Genomic DNA, 17,628 nt, shown 5'->3' with positions numbered 1-17,628 from the left:
CTCATGATTTTGTCTTAACTTGGGGGGGGGGGTGGAGGGAGAGAAAAGGGGTAGGCGTGTGTCGGGGCTTCTGATACCAATGTATGTTCAATGTTGAGTTGGAAAAAGCTTCTTCACAATCTTAAATGAGAAGGAAAGAATTTGGGAAATCAGACTCTACAAGGAGTTGACTGAACTGTGCACCTTTTAACACTATGGGGGAGTTACAAATTCTTCCCTCTACCCTCAGAAATAGTCAGTGAAACAGTGGAGACACAGCAGGTGTCAGTATCAGAGTGGATCACATGATTATAATCTCAGCTACACAGGAAGAGTGTAATCAGACTCTAAGAAGGGCAATAGAGAGAGCACAAGTGTTAAACTTGATGATGTCTCCAGTGATGGCTGGTGAACTTTGGGGCAAGTGGGGCCTGCATAGGATTTTTTCTCCATTCAGCTTCCTTCCTCTCCTTCCCACCAGTGATGCTGAGCAGCTGAGACCTCCCCCACACCTCCCTGTCTACATCCTGGGCCCTCTGTTCTCCCCCCATTACATCCTGTAAGCAGGTCAAGTCAGGGCACAGCTCGAATAACTAGGACTGGTACGGACGTGGCCATCAACAGGGCCAACCCAGCACAGCATGCTGCAGGGGCTCTGGAGAGGAAAAGCACCCAGGGTTCTGGGGCAGGACAGAGCTGCTTGTGGCTTCATGAAGGAGGTTCTTGCAGTGAAGAACTACTCCTCATATCCCTCCACTCCCAGGCTGCTGTTCATGCTGCCGCTGGTCGAGGTCATCAGTGCTGGCCACAGCTGGATTTGTGGCACTGAACTCACGGCTCAAGCCACAAATTGCAGTGACTGTACAGAACTCTAACAGCCCTGTGTAGATCCCGCTGGTCTGCTCTCTGGGTATCTTTTAGAGCAGGCCAGCAGGGCTATACAGGGCAGTTTGAGTGCTGTTCTGTCCAGGGCCGGCTCCAGCGTTTTTGCCTCCCAAAGCAGCAAAAAGAAAAAACAAAACAAAAAACCTTGCCACCGAACACAGAGGCAGAGAGATGGTGTGGCCACCGAATTGTAGCCGGTGACCAAAGAAGAGTCGCGTCCCCGCTGCCGAATTGCTGCTGAGCGCGAAATGCGCGGTGACGGAGCAGACGCTGAATTCCCGCCGCCGCCGAGGGCGGATTACCTCCCCAGAGCCCGATGTCCTGCTGCCCCCTTACATTTGCCACTCCAGGCACCTGCTTGGTTCGCTGGTGCCTGGAGCCGGCCCTGGTTCTGTAGCCTGGGGCAGTGAATCTAGCACCCCAAACCCCTCTCACTGCACAGTCTATGAATGTGTCACATGGAGGTGGAGAAGAACTCCTACAGGCACGTGAATGACAAACTCAGAAAATGTATAGCAGGCTGCTTTAGACTTGCTGTGTTCATGACTCATATTTAGTGATACACAGAGACCTATATCTAGGTGTGCTTTTGCATATATTTTGGGGGGGGACATGGTGTCCTAATGCCCTCTATTCATGAGCCGCCACTGGTTTTCTCCTCAAAATATCCAGTTCATGGAGAAGGAAGTTGAGTTTATAGGACTGTGTTGGAAAGTCCTGGTCCACTCTGTACTACCAAAATCTGCAGAATCACTGCAACTGCCTTTTAAGAGCAGCAAGTTAAAAAATAGATTGGAGCAAACCTCTGAGAGTTTAGGGCTCGGTATTACAATTGTCATGGGTACCTAGTCAAGTATGGTGACAATTCTGAAGAGGCAGGAAACAAAACAAAACAAAACAAACAAAAAACCAAACCACACCAAGACAGCTGCTTTCTCAAGATACCAATGATGCTACATATCAGGTCACAATTGTACCCTTTGGTATATTTCCTTTATGAATGGTTTCATGTCTTTACCAATTATATGCTGTAAGGGATGGCATGATAGTACTTTAGAGGACAGGTTGTGCCATTTGTTTTAGTTCTGAGGTAAACTGTGAGGAGTGAGAAGTCTAATGGCCTGGAGAGGTGTGAAGCATTTGATAAATATTTCCCTTTGACAGTTTCCCTTCTCCCCAGAGGTGGCCACATATATGGAGGCACATGCATGAACTTATGGCAACAGATGTCTAGTTTGCTAGGACATGCTATGTTTGACTGAGTGACCTATAAAAAGAGTTAGCATGAAGCTGTAGAATAAACTTCAGTGTTAGCTATAAACAAACCTCACCAAAGTGCTTGTAATTGCTTTGTTAGAAGGATGGCCCAGGCCTCCATCATAGTGGGGGTGGAGGAGCATTTTCTTTTATCTACACTTCTAAACAGCTGGAGACAGATAAGTGCGGAGACGCTTTTGGGCTAGGCAAAGAGTCTGACTATGTGCTTTCCTTTGTCCCTTGCTGCTTTCAGTTTTCAGTCCTTCTATTTGTATTTTAGTGTGTGTGGAAAACTGTATGTGGAACAGCTACCACATATCTTTTTTTTTCTTAAGGAATTAAGGACTCCGTTGCTTCATTTTAAACTGAAATCTTGATCTGTTCCATGGAAGTATCCAAGAAGAGAAAACTAGCCTCATTATTCTCTAGTAACCCACTGACATGCAATGTCTGGAGCACTGAAACAAAGGGAAGGAAAATGGCTTTCAAAATATGCATCTGAGGAAGTGAGCTGTAGCTCACGAAAGCTTATGCTCTAATAAATTGGTTAGTCTCTAAGGTGCCACAAGTCCTCCTTTTCTTTTTTTGAAAATATAGCTATCACTTGAATGCTATGCCTTACCTAGTCTGGTAGATCCAAATAGGTCTTCAAGAGCTCATCTTCAACATTTCCAGTTCCTTAGAATATAAGGGCAGGAGATGGAGGGGGCAGGCATTTTTAAACCATTTTTTAAATGGTGAATCTATGTTCTTTGTCAACTCTTCCTGCCAAATGAGGTTAAATGATCAGATCTTTGCATTTAGAGTGAGCTAGTGATTTCCACTGATGTTAATGGGAAACACTTACCTCTCTGGTCCTAATCAGCAATTCTGGAATGCTGCGTAGCTAGAACTTTCTATTGGTCTAATTCTATCAGGCCCCAACAGCCCAATAATATACAGTTCCATCAGGGTTAGTACACATAGACTTACATACTCCTGCGTCTCATGTCTGTTTGGCTGCCATATGCCTTACTTATGTTACACCATTTAAGACTGTGATTTTGGATGTTTTATATAGTAGATGTACTCTAATTATATTTACTGTGCACTTACACACATTTTGTATTTGTCTTCAAATGTACAGTATATTTCAATTACCCCACAAGTTATATAATCTATAATACACTGAACAAGTATGCTCTATATCAAACTTGAAAACTTTTCCATGGGGCATGCATAGTTTGATCTGCGTGTTTGATACAGAATCCAAATCACCAAGAACTCCAATTTATAACACAATGAATAATTTTTTTCCAAAACAATGTATCCATTTTGGTGTAAATTTTGCCCCATCTTTGTGGTTGCAGTGGTTCCTGGTGGCAGGATGGTGGTTTCATAGGACAAGGGGAGTGGAAAAGACCTGTGCCCTGAGCATCTTGTAGAGCTCAGCTTCATGGGTGATTCCTTGCTTGATCACAGGCATGTAAGGTTTAGATTGAGATAAGCCAGGGGATTTGCTGCCTTGTGGATCTTCAGGCCCTTAACCCTGCCAACACTAGAGGGGGCACTCTATGGCTGAGAATGCTACTTCTTACATTAGGAGTAGGGAGTTTAATGGCGAGCATCACCTCACTAAAGTGACAGGTTTCAGAGTAACAGCCATGTTAGTCTGTCTTTGCAAAAAGAAAAGGAGTACTTGTGGCACCTTAGAGACTAACCAATTTATTTGAGCATAAGCTTTCGTGAGCTACAGCTCACTAGTGGCTTCCTTGGAGCTCTGCAGCTTTTTTGAGGGAAGGAAACAGACTCCACCTTCCCAGAGAATGCTTGGTCAGGGCACTGGTGTGTGGATTTGTCCCTTAGAGAATGGATGTCTTACTTGAATTTGCTTTCTCAGAAAGAGACCTCCATCTCTCTGTGCAGCCTACCCACATCTCCGTTGCTGGAGTGGAGAAGAGTATAGGCTGTACACGTGCCACTCATGTAGGTGTGTTGGGAGTGGGCAGAAGGGTGGGGAATGAGCAGAGAGCCTTGGATCTGGCTTGTCAATATAGGGTGGCTGGAGGAATTAATCTGCTAGTTGGGGGCAGTAGCATTTTATTACCTCTGGGATTGCAACTGCTTACACAGGGCTGCATCTCAAGGCACAATCAACTCCTAAGTGCTCACTGGTGGTGGGGCAACACATTTCCAGAGAGCTGCTCAGATTGAATCCCAAGAGCAGCAATTAGTCACAGGAAATGCCACAGCCACTTTCCAACTTTCTCCTGTCCTTTTTTAAAGACCGTGAAATAAGGTTTGAATTAAAAAGTACAAGAGGGATCCTTTCAAATAATATTTGTTTTATTTTTTTAAATAAAATGTTAAATATATACAAAGGAAATAATAGCTATAAATTTCCAATGCTTAAGGCATAGAACATCAGGGGGTTTCTTCCACTGGAAGAGTGAATACTTCAAAACTAGAGAACTGCTTAAATCAGACCCTGATAGAAGTAGTAATAAGAATTAATACATAGCATTCATACAGTTTAGTGCTTTTCATAATCTAAGCTCTTTACTAATGTTAGCTAATTAATCCATGTCCCTTTCAGGCAGATAAGTAAATCGAGGTATCTTTAGGTTAAAGAGGAAAATCCGAGGTAGAGTACATTTCACCTCTTGTCTTTTAGTCTGTTAGAAAAATGGTTTTGTCAATGGGCAAAACTCTGATTCAAAGCGAGGGGATTTCAGTCCTAAATAAATATTCTTTCATATAGCCAGTCTCAAAGCTGCTGATGGAGCCGGCTGCAGAGCAATGCGAAAAAGCAGAGGAGGAGAATGAGAGAGCAGATTGTTAGCTGTGATCTCGGGCCACTAGAACGTAACCGGAGGAGTTCCTCCTCCTCTTCCATTTTTAGATCTGAGAAAATAATAATAATTAAGAAGAAAAGTTAACATGGGAGTGAAATAGGAATGATTTCAACAGACTTTGAAATGTCCTCCCAACATCTTTGCAGGTACTTAAGTTAAAGCTATCAGATGTGAAAGCCGATCAAAAAGTCTATTCTCAGAGGAGAGATGTGAATGGATGCCATCAAGGAGCGTTTGAGAAGCAACTGATAGCACTTATCAGCTCTTGCAGGCATTAATCTCAGCATAATCAAAAGTAAATACCAAGCACTGGCAAAGATGTTAGCAAGTGGCATGCACTCATTCTTTATGTTGACTGTTAACCCTTTCCTCAAGGGAAAAAAGCCTTCCTTCTATAGCCATTAACACACAAAGCAGAAAATAACTGAGTAATTCAGCCCTAAAAATTCTGCACACTAGTTCTTATACAGCACTTTAAACCAATCTTCAAAACACTTTACAAGTCTATGGCCTGGTCTAATCTAGAAAATTAGGTTGGCATAACTACTTTGCTCAGGGGTGTGAAAAATCCACACCCCATAATTGTGTAGTTTGATGGCCAAAGTCCCCATGTAGACAGCATTAGGTCAACCTAGCTACCACCTCTTGGGGAGTTCGATTAACTACGCTGACAGGAGAATTCCTCCCAGAATAAGGGCTAGTCTACACTGGCAGAGCTTTAACATGGCTTGCTGTGGTCTCCCAGCGCTCTAAAAAAACCCCACCTCCATGAGGGGCGTAGCTCCCAGCACTGGAAGCAGGTCTCCCAGCGCTGGTGCGCTGTCTACACTGGTGCTGTACAGCGCTGAAACTTGCTGTGCTGGGGGGAGGGGTGTTTTTTCACACCCCTAAGCAAGAAAGTTGCAGCGCTGTAAATTGCCAGTGTAGACAAGCCCTAAGTTGTATCTACTCTGAAGCGCTAGTGAGGTGCTGCTATAGCGTTTTAAGTGTAGACATACCCTAAGAGTACTCTCATGATTAAGACACAAATTAAAGTGGTATTCATCCACCCCTAGGTTCCCATTCTGACTCTACCACCTGCTTCCTATGGGATCTTGTGCATGCCTCTTAACTTCTTGATGCCTTAGTTTCCTCCTGTATAAAATATGAATAATATAGTCTATCCCTGCCCCAAAGAGTTGAGGTGAAGCTTGTAACATGTAGTGAGATCCTCTGACAAAAGGCTCTAAGTAAGTGTAAAGACTTTATTTGTATTATATGTTGGTAACCATTTTCAAGAAGGTTCTAAACTTTCTGACCCAGCAAATTGTATGCATGTAATTTACACATATGAATAGTCCCATTGACTTAAGTGTTTGAAAAACAGGCCAACTAATTTAACCTCTTTAATTTTTAATTGAAATGGGGGAAATAATTCCCTACTGTACAGGAGTGTTCTCATGCTTTATTAACTAACATTTGCAAAGTACTTTGAGATCTGTGGATGAGATGCTTTAGAAGTGCAAATGTAGAAGTACCCTTACATTAATGTGTTCTCAAAAGTAGACCAGGCCACTGAATAAGTTTCATGTTCTCTGAAAATGCAAATTCTGCAGGAAATAATGTTGTCAGGTGGCTACTAAAAAGCCCCATTTATTCCCCACTAGTGAAATAACCATCTCCTTACCACAGTTGTCTTGCGTTATTTCCGAAAGACAGTGCAGAATCCCATAGCCACATCGACAGAATCGACAACCCTTTTGTACCCAGACTCCATGGGCAACGCTGCCACAGTTGCTGTCAATGACAAGAGAAAGGTTTTGCATTTCCCTACTTGTCTTCAATAATAACCTGGAGGATCTCTGCCATCCTCTTTGCTTTCTTACCTATTCTGCTCATCATGCTCACAATATCTGCCAGTGAAGTGTTTTGGGCATGCACAGAAACTGCCCAGGATACAGGTTCCTCCATTTTGACAACAATGTCTGTTCAGTTTTTTACCTAAAAGACAATGTTCCACAGTTTACTAAGAAACAGGAACACTTTGAACCAACCTCCTTTCTCATTTGTTCTTTCAGTCTCTGTAGCTGCCAAAGGATCTTCGGGTTGTCTAGTGTTATTGGCCTTAGGGGCAATAAAATTAGCTGCCTGTTAGGAATGTTTGTTCAGTTAAGCTGAGTTTGTTTAGTTAAGGATTAAAAGCAAACTACTAGGGATTACAGGATGGTCAAGAAGCAACTCCTGACAACGTCTACAGAAGAAGTCTGTGTGGAACTGAAATATTTCACTTTGACAGAGGCAGATTTCAGTCACACTTATAAATCAGGGTTGTTCTTTAGCACTGTCACTCAGCTTTACTCTGCCATGCAACAGAAACGAATGAGATCTGACTGGGTTGGATTCTCTCACCCAGAACTTTGTGATGAGATGAGAAGCAAAAATCTGCAGTTGTTTTTGGGTGTTACTGTTTGTTTACAGACAGTCACTCTTAAATGAAAATGATTAAAATTTCAATTTAAAGAGAATTTTTAACCATAACCATAAAACAGAAAATCATTTAAAAAACAGTTCGTCTAGTGCACATCTCATTTGTAAGACCAACTTTTGCACTTATTGTCTTTATCCTTGACAGTGGTTTTGTAGATGGAAGAAACCTAGTTCAACCTTAATTTTCTATGCCCACTTTAAAAATAGTAATACACAGGGATTTCTAAATTGTCCAGTTTAAGCGATCAGAATCCAGCCTAGTTAGCGCTTAGGAGCACAGTCTGCAAAGGGTTATTTACGGTGAATGAATGCTTATGAAGACACCTTGCAAATGGTTAATATAGCAATATTACAGCACCGCGCACACATGATGGTATATAAATGTAACCTACTATCTGTAAGCCCAGTGAAAGGTACAAAAGTCCTCGAACTCTGTTGCTTGCTGCTCTCATCACTCCGATTCATGTCATTAAACATATTTAGAGTAGTGCCTTGATTTTTTGGCTGTTGCTTTTGGGCTGTTGCATGCACATTTTCTCCATCACTTTTATGCGCCTCTTTTTCACGGCCTTGGAAAGGTAGTGAAATCGGCAGGGGAGGGAAAGAACAGGTTGAAATGAGCAACACACATTATATATTTAGGAAAACTAGCAAACTAAAAGAGATGGGAAAAATGAAGCTCCCCTTACCGTTTCCATAATGAATGACTTGCAAGGCCAGACTCACAGTGAAAAGAATTCTACAAAAATCAAAAAAGATGAAATCAGTTTATGGACATAAAAATTATGAAGCACATTGTTGACAACTGAAATGAATTATTATTAAAAATATACAGAGGCTGATCGGCTACAGGTAGTGTAATACCAATAATTCAAATTAGCACACCACAAAATAAACTTGCCAATGAAAACAACTGTGTAGGTATAAATCTAGTTTCCCTTCATAATACCACAGATTCCTACTTGTTTTCAAGTTGCTATGTACAGTTGTTGAGTACAGCTGGGCTATTAGTCAGGTAACCCATTACAAAAGCACGGAAGACCAAAGTAGGCATTTAATCTTCATTTGAACTGAAGTTCACAAATACATTGTTTCAACTGTTACTCTTGTTTAAAATTGTCTGCTCTGAATGATATAAAGAGAGTTGGACTCAAATCAAATGATTCCCAGATTGTAGAAAGTAATTGGCAGGCAGATCTCCTTACCGAACATGCTGTCCCCGGTACATTGTCCGTCACTCTGCAATTCTAGTGTGATTCTCAGCAGCTTGACTAGATGCACGATTCCAAGGTAGATCAGTCTAGGCTGTTACATGCAGCAATCTTCATACCATACACTGTGACTGCTCCATCAAGAGACAGGATAAAGAGCAGAGAAGAGAAAACGGAGGAAACTTTTCCTTTTATCTCCAGACCATAGCAATATAGAGGAGACATAGTTCCCAGCTCTGCAGCTTGTAGATCCTCACTGACGTAGTGACAGACAGTCAGTTATCATTTCTCTGAGTTTGCTCGTCCACCCCACCCCTAACTCACACACAGCTTGCTGGAGGTGGAGCAAAAAGTGCTATTTACGTCAGTTTCTGTTTGCACGCAGTGAATTGGGGGATCAGGTCATTGGATGCCTAAAGTTCAGTACCTAAATCCATTTTTAGGACTTCAGTAAAGATCATGATTTTCAAAAAGACGGAGCACCCACTTTAGGCATACAAGTTTAGAGTGTGTGGGCCTCAATGTATGATGTGATTTAATTCAATTCGTTGGCTTCTATAACATGAGTTATTGGGCACTGACAGAGGCTGGAAACTAAATTTAATGGTGTGATCCTCTATCGCAAATCCTATATATCGCTGATCATGTAACTTATGTTAACACAAGTTATCACATAACATTATCCTTTTAATTTAATCTATAAATATAGGGGTTCCTTCATTTTACGAACACAGTCAGTGAAATTCTACCCTGTTGAAGAGACAGCTACAGAAAAGAAACACATTCTGGTGAATCTTTGTGCTCTTTAAGGGCAGAAGTATATATGTGTGTATATATATAATTTTCATATTACATGTGGATCTATATTCAAACTTTTTTATGCCTACTATGTCCCTCCTTGCTTGCTCCTAAATTGGTCTCTTCATAATTTCTTTATTAGATGTAACTGACTAGCATAACTATAACAAGACAATATGAGGAAGTAATATTTGTCTGAAACATTATGGTTCAAATAGCTCTGACATCATGCAGTGTAATTTATTTTTGACTCCTGCACCCAAAGTTCTCCAGAGAGTTCACAAATCCATATATTGTCAATGAGAGTTAAGTTTTGCATTTGGAGCCTTAATTTTGATGAAAAATTTGTAACACTCATGTAGCCATCCACCTAAACAATGGCTATGCATTGGGGGAGCATCAAGGGCATCACTATTAATTCCAATGACAGGTTTCAGAGTAGCAGCCGTGTTAGTCTGTATCTGCAAAAAGAAAGGAGTACTTGTGGCACCTTAGAGACTAACCAATTCATTCCAATGTCAACTGTAAATTGAACTTAGTAAATTGCCTACAGAGCTCTCTCTCTTTCCGATACCATAATCAAGATATAATTTTGCTTGCTCTAAACATCGTGGGTAAACCACATTTATGGAGATGCCATCACAGGATACGAAGAACACACTGATCTGGCAGATGATGGATCCAATTCCCTGTTTCCTTGAAAAGTCAAATACAACTGTGCAAAGACAATGGAAGGTGGTTGTAAAACTACCACTTTAGAATCACTTATCATGGGTGCAAATGACTACCCAAAGTGCAAGCAGGGGAGAATCAGGCTCCATACATTTTGCAGTGACCACCAGTCAGTTACGCAATTTATTCTCATTGTGTGCAGTGTGGATAAGGGAAGAAAATGTAACCCTACTGTTCATTTAGCAAAACCTGAGGTTGACCTCAACCAGCAACACTGAAGTAAAAAAACTACCCATGTCTTTTCTTCACTAGAATTTACATTGAGATAGCTAACGATGTAAAAACACACCTTTTTTGTAGCAAAGCCTTAGATACCACCTGCTGGCTAAACTGGACCAAAGTTCAACCTTTTCCTCAGTGCAGAGGCAGGACTTTTAGCTCAGTTTTAGTTGCCTGTATTCTAATTTAGGTGTGTTACCACTTTTCGCTAAATCAGCATTAACCACTTTCGTTCCAGAGCACAGACTTGCACCAAAATAACCCAGTCTGTTGTAATTAACTCTTTGCCATTTGGGTGCAAGTTTGTGTGTAGACCAGCCAGCACTGTAAATCCAGAGTAACTCAGAGCATAATTTGATCCAATTGTATGGTGTGGTATACCAATGACATAGAATCTAGAATTGAGACTTTTATTTTTATCGTGACTGTGTCTATTTAAATAATGTCAGAAAAACAGAATCCTTACCTGAGTTAATAGTATCTTAGATTAGACTGGAATAACTTTTAAAATCTAGTTTACTCTTTCACAATTTTTGCTGTCTGCTCCTTTTGGATCCAGCTCGGAAAAGCACTTAAGCCTGGGCTCAAGTCCAACTCTTTTCAGGACAGCACTTAAGCACGTGCTTAGGTTTAGCCATTTGCTTAATCCTATTGACCTTAAATTAAGTACATGCTCAAGTACATGCTCAGGGATGCTTCCCTGAATCTGGGCCGTAATGTGTTTCAGGCAGCTTGGGCAAGGTAATTAAACTAGGCAGTGTCAGGTTTGCATGTACTAACAGTGTTTGGTTTTTAACGCTGCTGAGGAATATTTCAATAAAGTGTTTTCCCAATGTTTGTTTTTAAATCAAACTCATTAAATTCCTTTGATTCTAATTGAATCTCCAATTCCATGCCTTATTTTCCATAAGTGTAAAATGAGGATACTGTTTTGAGTTCAAGAAGTAAAGCACTAGATAAATGCTTTTAATAATTTATTATTATTATTATTAGATGAAACATTCTACATGCCAGTGTCCCTTTAGTTTGAAACCTTTAGAAAATAAAGCTAACTGCCACACTATCACTCAAGACCCAGTTTACTGCTTTTCTCCCTCACCACAGATGGAAGCCAGAAAATGTAAACATGGCAAAATAAACATGGAGACCGAATACTTACCGGTAATAGTTTTTTTAGTAAATGTAACCCCGATTCAAATGTCAGTGATGTCGCACTACTTTTTTGGTATCAAGACCCCCGTTTTATACGAGAGGTAACTTTAAAAAGGGGATGCTTGTAAAGAAATATAGATGCATCTTCACACTTTGTGCCATTTGTTTAAGATCTGAAGTCAGCCCTAAGGAGTGAAAGATTTGATGGCCCAGAGAGCTGTAAATCAATTGATAAATGAGGACTTGTGGCACCTTAGAGACTAACAAATTTATTTGAGCATAAGCTTTTGTGACCTACAGCTCACTTCATCGGAAAGCTTATGTTCACTTCACGAAAGCTTATGCTCAAATAAATTTGTTAGTCTCTAAGGTGCCACAAGTCCTCCTTTTCTTTTTGCGGATACAGACTAACATGGCTGCTACTCTGAAACCAAGAACTGATAAATGTTTCTCACCATGTTACCTTATTCCTTTCTTTCTTCTCACTGCAGTCACACAGAAAGGGCACATGTATGGACTGAGGCCACAGACATAGCTAGGATGCCACTTTTGCCTTATGGAGAGGAGTTTGGCATGAAACTGCCTCCAATGTTTGTTGTCAACAAAATCTACCAGAAAGCAATTGCTTATGCACAAGAATCTGAGAGAAACCCATCATGAGAGCAAGCCCACCACCTCCTATCAGCTGTAAACAAGATAAGAATGGAGACAGGAGGAACTGGTCCTAACAGTTTCAATCAAGCTCTATCTCTGCTAGAGAGTTTTTTGATGGTTAAACATTAGTTAGGTGTTTCTAGTACAGTTTGTTATGGGAGGGGTTCAGTGAGCCTCCACTTACCTACCTGGTTTATGTAGATGAGTTCAGCAGCATGTCCACACAAAATTATTTTATCAGGGCACAGGACAAAGCCTTTCCTTTCAGAAATTAATATATCAGTGCATGTGGGTCTCCCAAGGTACCTATCTCACAATTCCCAGCACAGGTCCCTAATGTATAAGCAGCAGGTTATTCTGGAAGATTAAGGACCCTCCACTTTCTGCATTAACCTCTAGTATAGAGCACATCCCAAAGGAATTGAGGCATCTTGCATAGTTGTTCTGACAGCTGTCCTAGCTTCGACAAATCTATTGGCACCTGAGGAAGCCATTGTCAGGATATCAGCAGAGAATGAGGTGGGACAGAAGGCAGGAACTGGAGAATTCAGGTATCACTAACTGCCTGGACTCCATGCTGGGAATATTGACTCAGCTCAGGAGTAAGGAGATTTTAGACTAGGGATGTTGCCAATATAAGAACATAAGAATGGCCAGATTGGGTCAGACCAATGATCCATCTAGCCCGGTATCCTGTCTTCCGACAGCGGCCAATGCCAGGTGCTTCAGAGCTTTTGAACAGAACAGGCAATCATCGAGTGATCCCCTGTCAGCCGCTCCCAGCTTCTGGCAAACAGAGGCTAGAGACACTCAGAGCATGGTATTCCTATCAGTTCCTGATTTAGGTCCAACTAAAGTGTCTGCTGGGTAGGGTGATTTACAGGCTTGAATTCCACTTTAGGGTTAGGACCAGATCTGCTGGTAGAACAGGGTCAAGTTGGCGAGCTAGGATAAGAAGTAATGGAAAACAATTACCTCTTGGGGGAATACTCATTTGAGATTGAGAAATCCAGGATGCAAGTTGCATGGCAATACATAGAGTCCTCAATGTGTATCTGATGAAAGTGCAAAATATCTAAGATCACTCTGAAACCCAGCTGGAGATGAATCAAACTGCACATGGGCTATTAATAGCATAGTTACCAAGGGTTGCATTGGAAAGGAAGACTAGTATTTTTCTAGCTAGAGGCTTTTTTAGCTACAGCTGCTTCTACAACTTTCAAGAGCAGCCCAGGGTCTAATAATTTCTGTATTGTAGGAGGTGTCTGTTTGTTCACTTTACAGCTTACAAGTGTTCAATCAAATGTTCTAGTTACATCTATTCTCTACCTCCCCAAACCAAAAGCTGGTCAAAATTGCTCTTCTGTCCCAAGGGATCTCTCATGTGGGGTACCATAGGGATCTGTCTTTTTCACCCGTTCTGCTCAATATGAAGCAGTTAAGGAATTTAGGACTCTTCTACATACAAACTTGCAATGGTTTAATGACAGTAGTTAAATTAAACCAGTAAAACGCTTGTGTGGATGCTCTTACTTCAGTTTGAGTGGCATATTTTAGTTTAGCTTAACCCTATTTCAAACTGATTTAACCTAAACTGAACTAATCCAGTCTTAAAGCAAAATAAGATCCCCCAGGCAGGGGATTGCACCCATTTAACTAAATGTATTTAAATTCACGCCATTAAGTAAACTGGTGCAATTCTCCTTACAGACAAGACCTTTTTTGGAATACATGGGTTATGGTATATTCCCTGTGCATGTGATAATCTACTCTATATTTTCATCCCATTGGACCTGACTGATGCAATGGAGTGAATAACCCAGTGTCTCTCTAGAGAGACAAGATGGGTGACATAATATCTTTTATTGGACCCACTTCTCTCTGTGTCTTTCTGAGATCAGGATATGGATGAAAGGTAGTCCAAGCTAGGCTGAGGTGATATTACTGTGCTGGGGAAACAACTATAACAACTAGTGAGGAAACACCAGGGGGAATCCTTGCCCTCCTTGGAAGTGGTGTGAGGAGAGGATGGGGAGTTCTGCTCTAAATGATGGCTAGATCTGCCCTTGCAATGACTCTATTTCTTACTGCCTGCCCATGCACACATAGAGTGAAATCAGTTTAGTAACAAATATTCTACGTTATCTGGGGGGGTCTTCTTTTATCTAAGTCTACTGTTTGGTCTCAAATTGAGTAGGCTGAAAAATGCTATATATTTTCCATGAAAAATTTTGAATGAAACAAAAGATGTCGATTTCTGTTTTAAAAAAATGTATGGTTTTTTTGAGTTTTTCCCCTTGCCTTTCCCCTGTTTTCTACTGGAAAAACTCTGTGTGTGTATGTGTATGTGTGTGTGTGTGGTGGGGGAACGGTACAGAAAAAAGAATGGGCAGAAGGAGGAACCAAAAAAAAAAACCCTTAACAAAACCTGAAATGTTTGGTTTGTAAAAAACATGTTTTCATTTTTTTCTAGAAAAACAAGAAAATTTTGACCAAAATGAAAATATCCCATTAATTTTGTTTTGACTGAAAAACCATTTTCCATTACAAAAATGCTTTGATGAAAATCTTTTTGCGGCTCTAGTCTCAATCAGTAGGAGGTGGGACAGCAACAGGTTATGGACTTTTGGTCACATTCCTGGTCCAACTCATTGCCACACCACTTATCTGTATCTTATCTTATCCTCCTCCATCACCATTCTACCAGGTGACTCTCTAATGTCCTGCATCATGGGAGGCTGAGTGGGTGCCTTAGGCTCAATAATGGCCTGAAAAGGAGTGGGAGTGTCATCCTAGTGATCTGTTGTTGTCCTGTGCCTTATTGAACTCCCCTTTATGGTTTTTCATTTTATTCTGGCACTGCATTAATGCTAAATTCATTCTGACACTGTGGGTATCACAGTGGGTCTTCACTGCAGAGTTAAGTTGGGCTCTTAATTGGGAGTTTCCCCTAACTCTCCTCTGGTCCACACACACAAATCTTCTTACCCAAGATTGGTGGTGTTTTCAGTCTGAGCTAGCTAGCTTGTGTGGAGCTATTGGCTAAAACTGGAGTGACCTTTTCACTCTGACTGGGAAACAACGCACTTAGCAGTGAGGATGCAGGATAACCACTGCAGGTGTTGATAGTCTTCCAGTGCTTTCCCACAGCTCCTTCCCCTCCATATGCCCAGAAGGACAGAAACATTCTCCCATAATTCACTTGGGAAGAATCATAAAGCAGCTTACCTTACTACAGCTCAAAAACATCTTGGATATGCTCCCAGAAGTCCTAGCAACACAAGAGGGTGAGTGTGGCACCAGTGAAGACACAGTAACTTGTGTATGGCTTTGTATTTGGCTGTTCACCCAAGTTAACTCTGCATGGAAGGCATACTCTGAAATATTTGGTGTACACTAAGTTGTTCTGAATGGCAAAGTTCAGTTCTGAATAGATTGTCTCATTAGCAGATCCTAGTGAGGACTGGGGGCTGGCATTCTTCTTAGGCCAGCTGTCAGCATGGTCCTAGAACATCTTTGTTAGGAAATAATGGTTTCAAATCCAAAAGCACTAGGTGGCCTGGTACAACAATGCAGCAATATCACAGAAGTGGAAGTTGATGATGAGATAGGTACTAAGTAGTCGAAGTAAGTTCAAAGAACAGACAACAGAATTCTTGTAGGATCACCACATGGCACCCTGGGAAGATGCACAGATTGCTGAGGAACCCTTATCAGGAGTGGTCACTGAAGGGGTGAGCAAGAGAACAATGGGTTTGTGCTGGGAGGATCTGTTGAATTGGTGCAGTTGTAATGCATTTGGGTTCTGTTCCACATTAGTGCAGCAACTGTCTGAACTAAAGCTGTGTGGGCAGAGGTGCTGTCAAAACTTGTTCACATCATACTGGTATACTTCTAGCAATAGCTGGAATGTCTGTGCAGTTCTTGGGAACACATTTATGTGTTGACCTGGAAGCCAAAATTTCAGAAGTTGCTCCTTTTAGCATCTGAATCTGAGCTCTTAAAAATGGAGCACCCCATATCAAAAGCCAGTTTTGAAAGTTTGTGGCCTAAGTCCTTTACAGGCTGCCCAGGTGCATGAACTGGCAGTGACTATGCAAAAAATCATCCAGTGCAGATGGAACTAAAAAAGCCAGAAGTAAAGCCAAAAGCATGATCTGGAAATAAAGCAGTTGTTTCAAGTAGTTAAAGCAGACCTAGGACTACAGAATGAATAGAATTGTCTCTCTTTCAGCAATGGGTCACTTCAATGTGCTTGAATGTTGTAAATTGACAAGAAGATTAAAGGGGTGGAACAGAAAAGCAACAAAGATCTTTGGAAGAGCTATATAGATAGAATCAGGTTCTTAGGGAAAGCTGTTCAAACTCAGAATAACACGTTAAAGCTTAACTTGGGAATTATCCTTTTGAAATTACTTTTCCTTTTTTTGGCTAGAGGGATTACAAATTTAAGTGATCAGTGTTGTTTTAATCATTTGTTTGTTGAGATTAGTGAGGAACAGCAAGCTTTTAATTGTGTTTGCGCTTAAATGGTTACATGGTATGCTTGAAACCTTCTGACATGACATTCCAACCAGCTTTGAGTAAATGTAGTCTGCTTATAGACTGAATAGACTCTAATTTCAAAAGACTATACCAACCTCCATCTTCTTCAGGGAAAATGGAGGGGATGAAGGGGAGGGAAAAACCCTGAATCCTGGGGGGAGTGAAATAAAAAAACTTATACTGGTACATAACTTTACTCACCTGAATAGACCCACTGAAGTCAATGCAACTGGATTCACTCAGGTAGACACCCATATACTTGACTTATGTGGGGCTCCATACAGGCCTATGGGTCTAGCCATGCTGAGCCTTATGGTACAAAGGGCTTCCTGCAGTTGCATAGGGGATCCCTCATGTGGATCAGTTTGCATTGCCTTCACTGGGACTATTCATATGAATAAAGTTACTCACATGTTTAAGGCCCAGACCCTCAAAGGTATTTAGGTGCCTAACTCCCATTAAAATCAATAGGAGTTAGATGCCTTTTAGGATATGGGTGTAAATGATTAAAGGATCAGGCCCTTACCTTATATGCCTTCTTATGACAGTTAATTAAATAGCCTTCACCTACTGTTTGTTGAAATATGCCTGGTTAATTCCTTCTCTTACAGAATCCGAGTGGCTGTGAATTGTAAGACATTCCCTTCTTAAGTATGGCTCTGTAACACGCTAAAGAAATATTGCATAGTGCTTGTAGGTATCAAAACAACCGCCAAGAAGGCAATTAATTTAAAACACGTTTAATGGTATTTGTTTTTGTGCTCTTTGCACAGACGCACTCTAAAAACCAAAACATCTACAGTAACCAGAAAAGGAAATGATTGAAATGGTGTACCTCTAGCCCTAAAAGGCACTTAATCACACTGATACAGGAACCAGCTGCCAGGGGATGAATT

The 17,628-nt window shown here is 41.2% G+C and overlaps 1 protein-coding gene across 1 annotated transcript; it reads right to left on the bottom strand.

Moving 5' to 3' along the window:
• Positions 1 to 4,500: 4,500 nt before the first annotated feature.
• Positions 4,501 to 8,904, bottom strand: LOC311521349 (cryptic protein-like). The gene is made up of 6 exons (XM_084629629.1): positions 8,627 to 8,904; positions 8,111 to 8,160; positions 7,814 to 7,990; positions 6,821 to 6,935; positions 6,622 to 6,731; positions 4,501 to 5,004 (listed from the first exon to the last, which is right to left on the bottom strand). Exons 1-6 carry the CDS (start codon positions 8,647 to 8,649, stop codon positions 4,868 to 4,870), a joined length of 612 nt encoding a protein of 203 aa, XP_084485755.1. The 5' UTR covers positions 8,650 to 8,904; the 3' UTR covers positions 4,501 to 4,867.
• Between the last annotated feature and the right edge of the window lie 8,724 nt (positions 8,905 to 17,628).

Source organism: Lepidochelys olivacea (genome assembly GCF_965140295.1).
Source record: "Lepidochelys olivacea isolate rLepOli2 genome assembly, chromosome: 5".
NCBI lineage: Eukaryota > Metazoa > Chordata > Testudines > Cheloniidae > Lepidochelys > Lepidochelys olivacea.
This window is presented reverse-complemented; position numbering and strand designations above follow the sequence as displayed.

Excerpts from the sequence above, each read along its gene's own strand:
- LOC311521349 (XM_084629629.1), bottom strand. The coding sequence starts at position 8,649 with ATGTACCGGGGACAGCATGTTCG. Across the intron at positions 6,936-7,813 it reads TTTCACTGGGCTTACAGATA|GTAAAAAACTGAACAGACAT; the intron begins GTAGGTTACATT and ends ATTGTCTTTTAG. Across the intron at positions 6,732-6,820 it reads GAGCATGATGAGCAGAATAG|CAACTGTGGCAGCGTTGCCC; the intron begins GTAAGAAAGCAA and ends TGTCATTGACAG.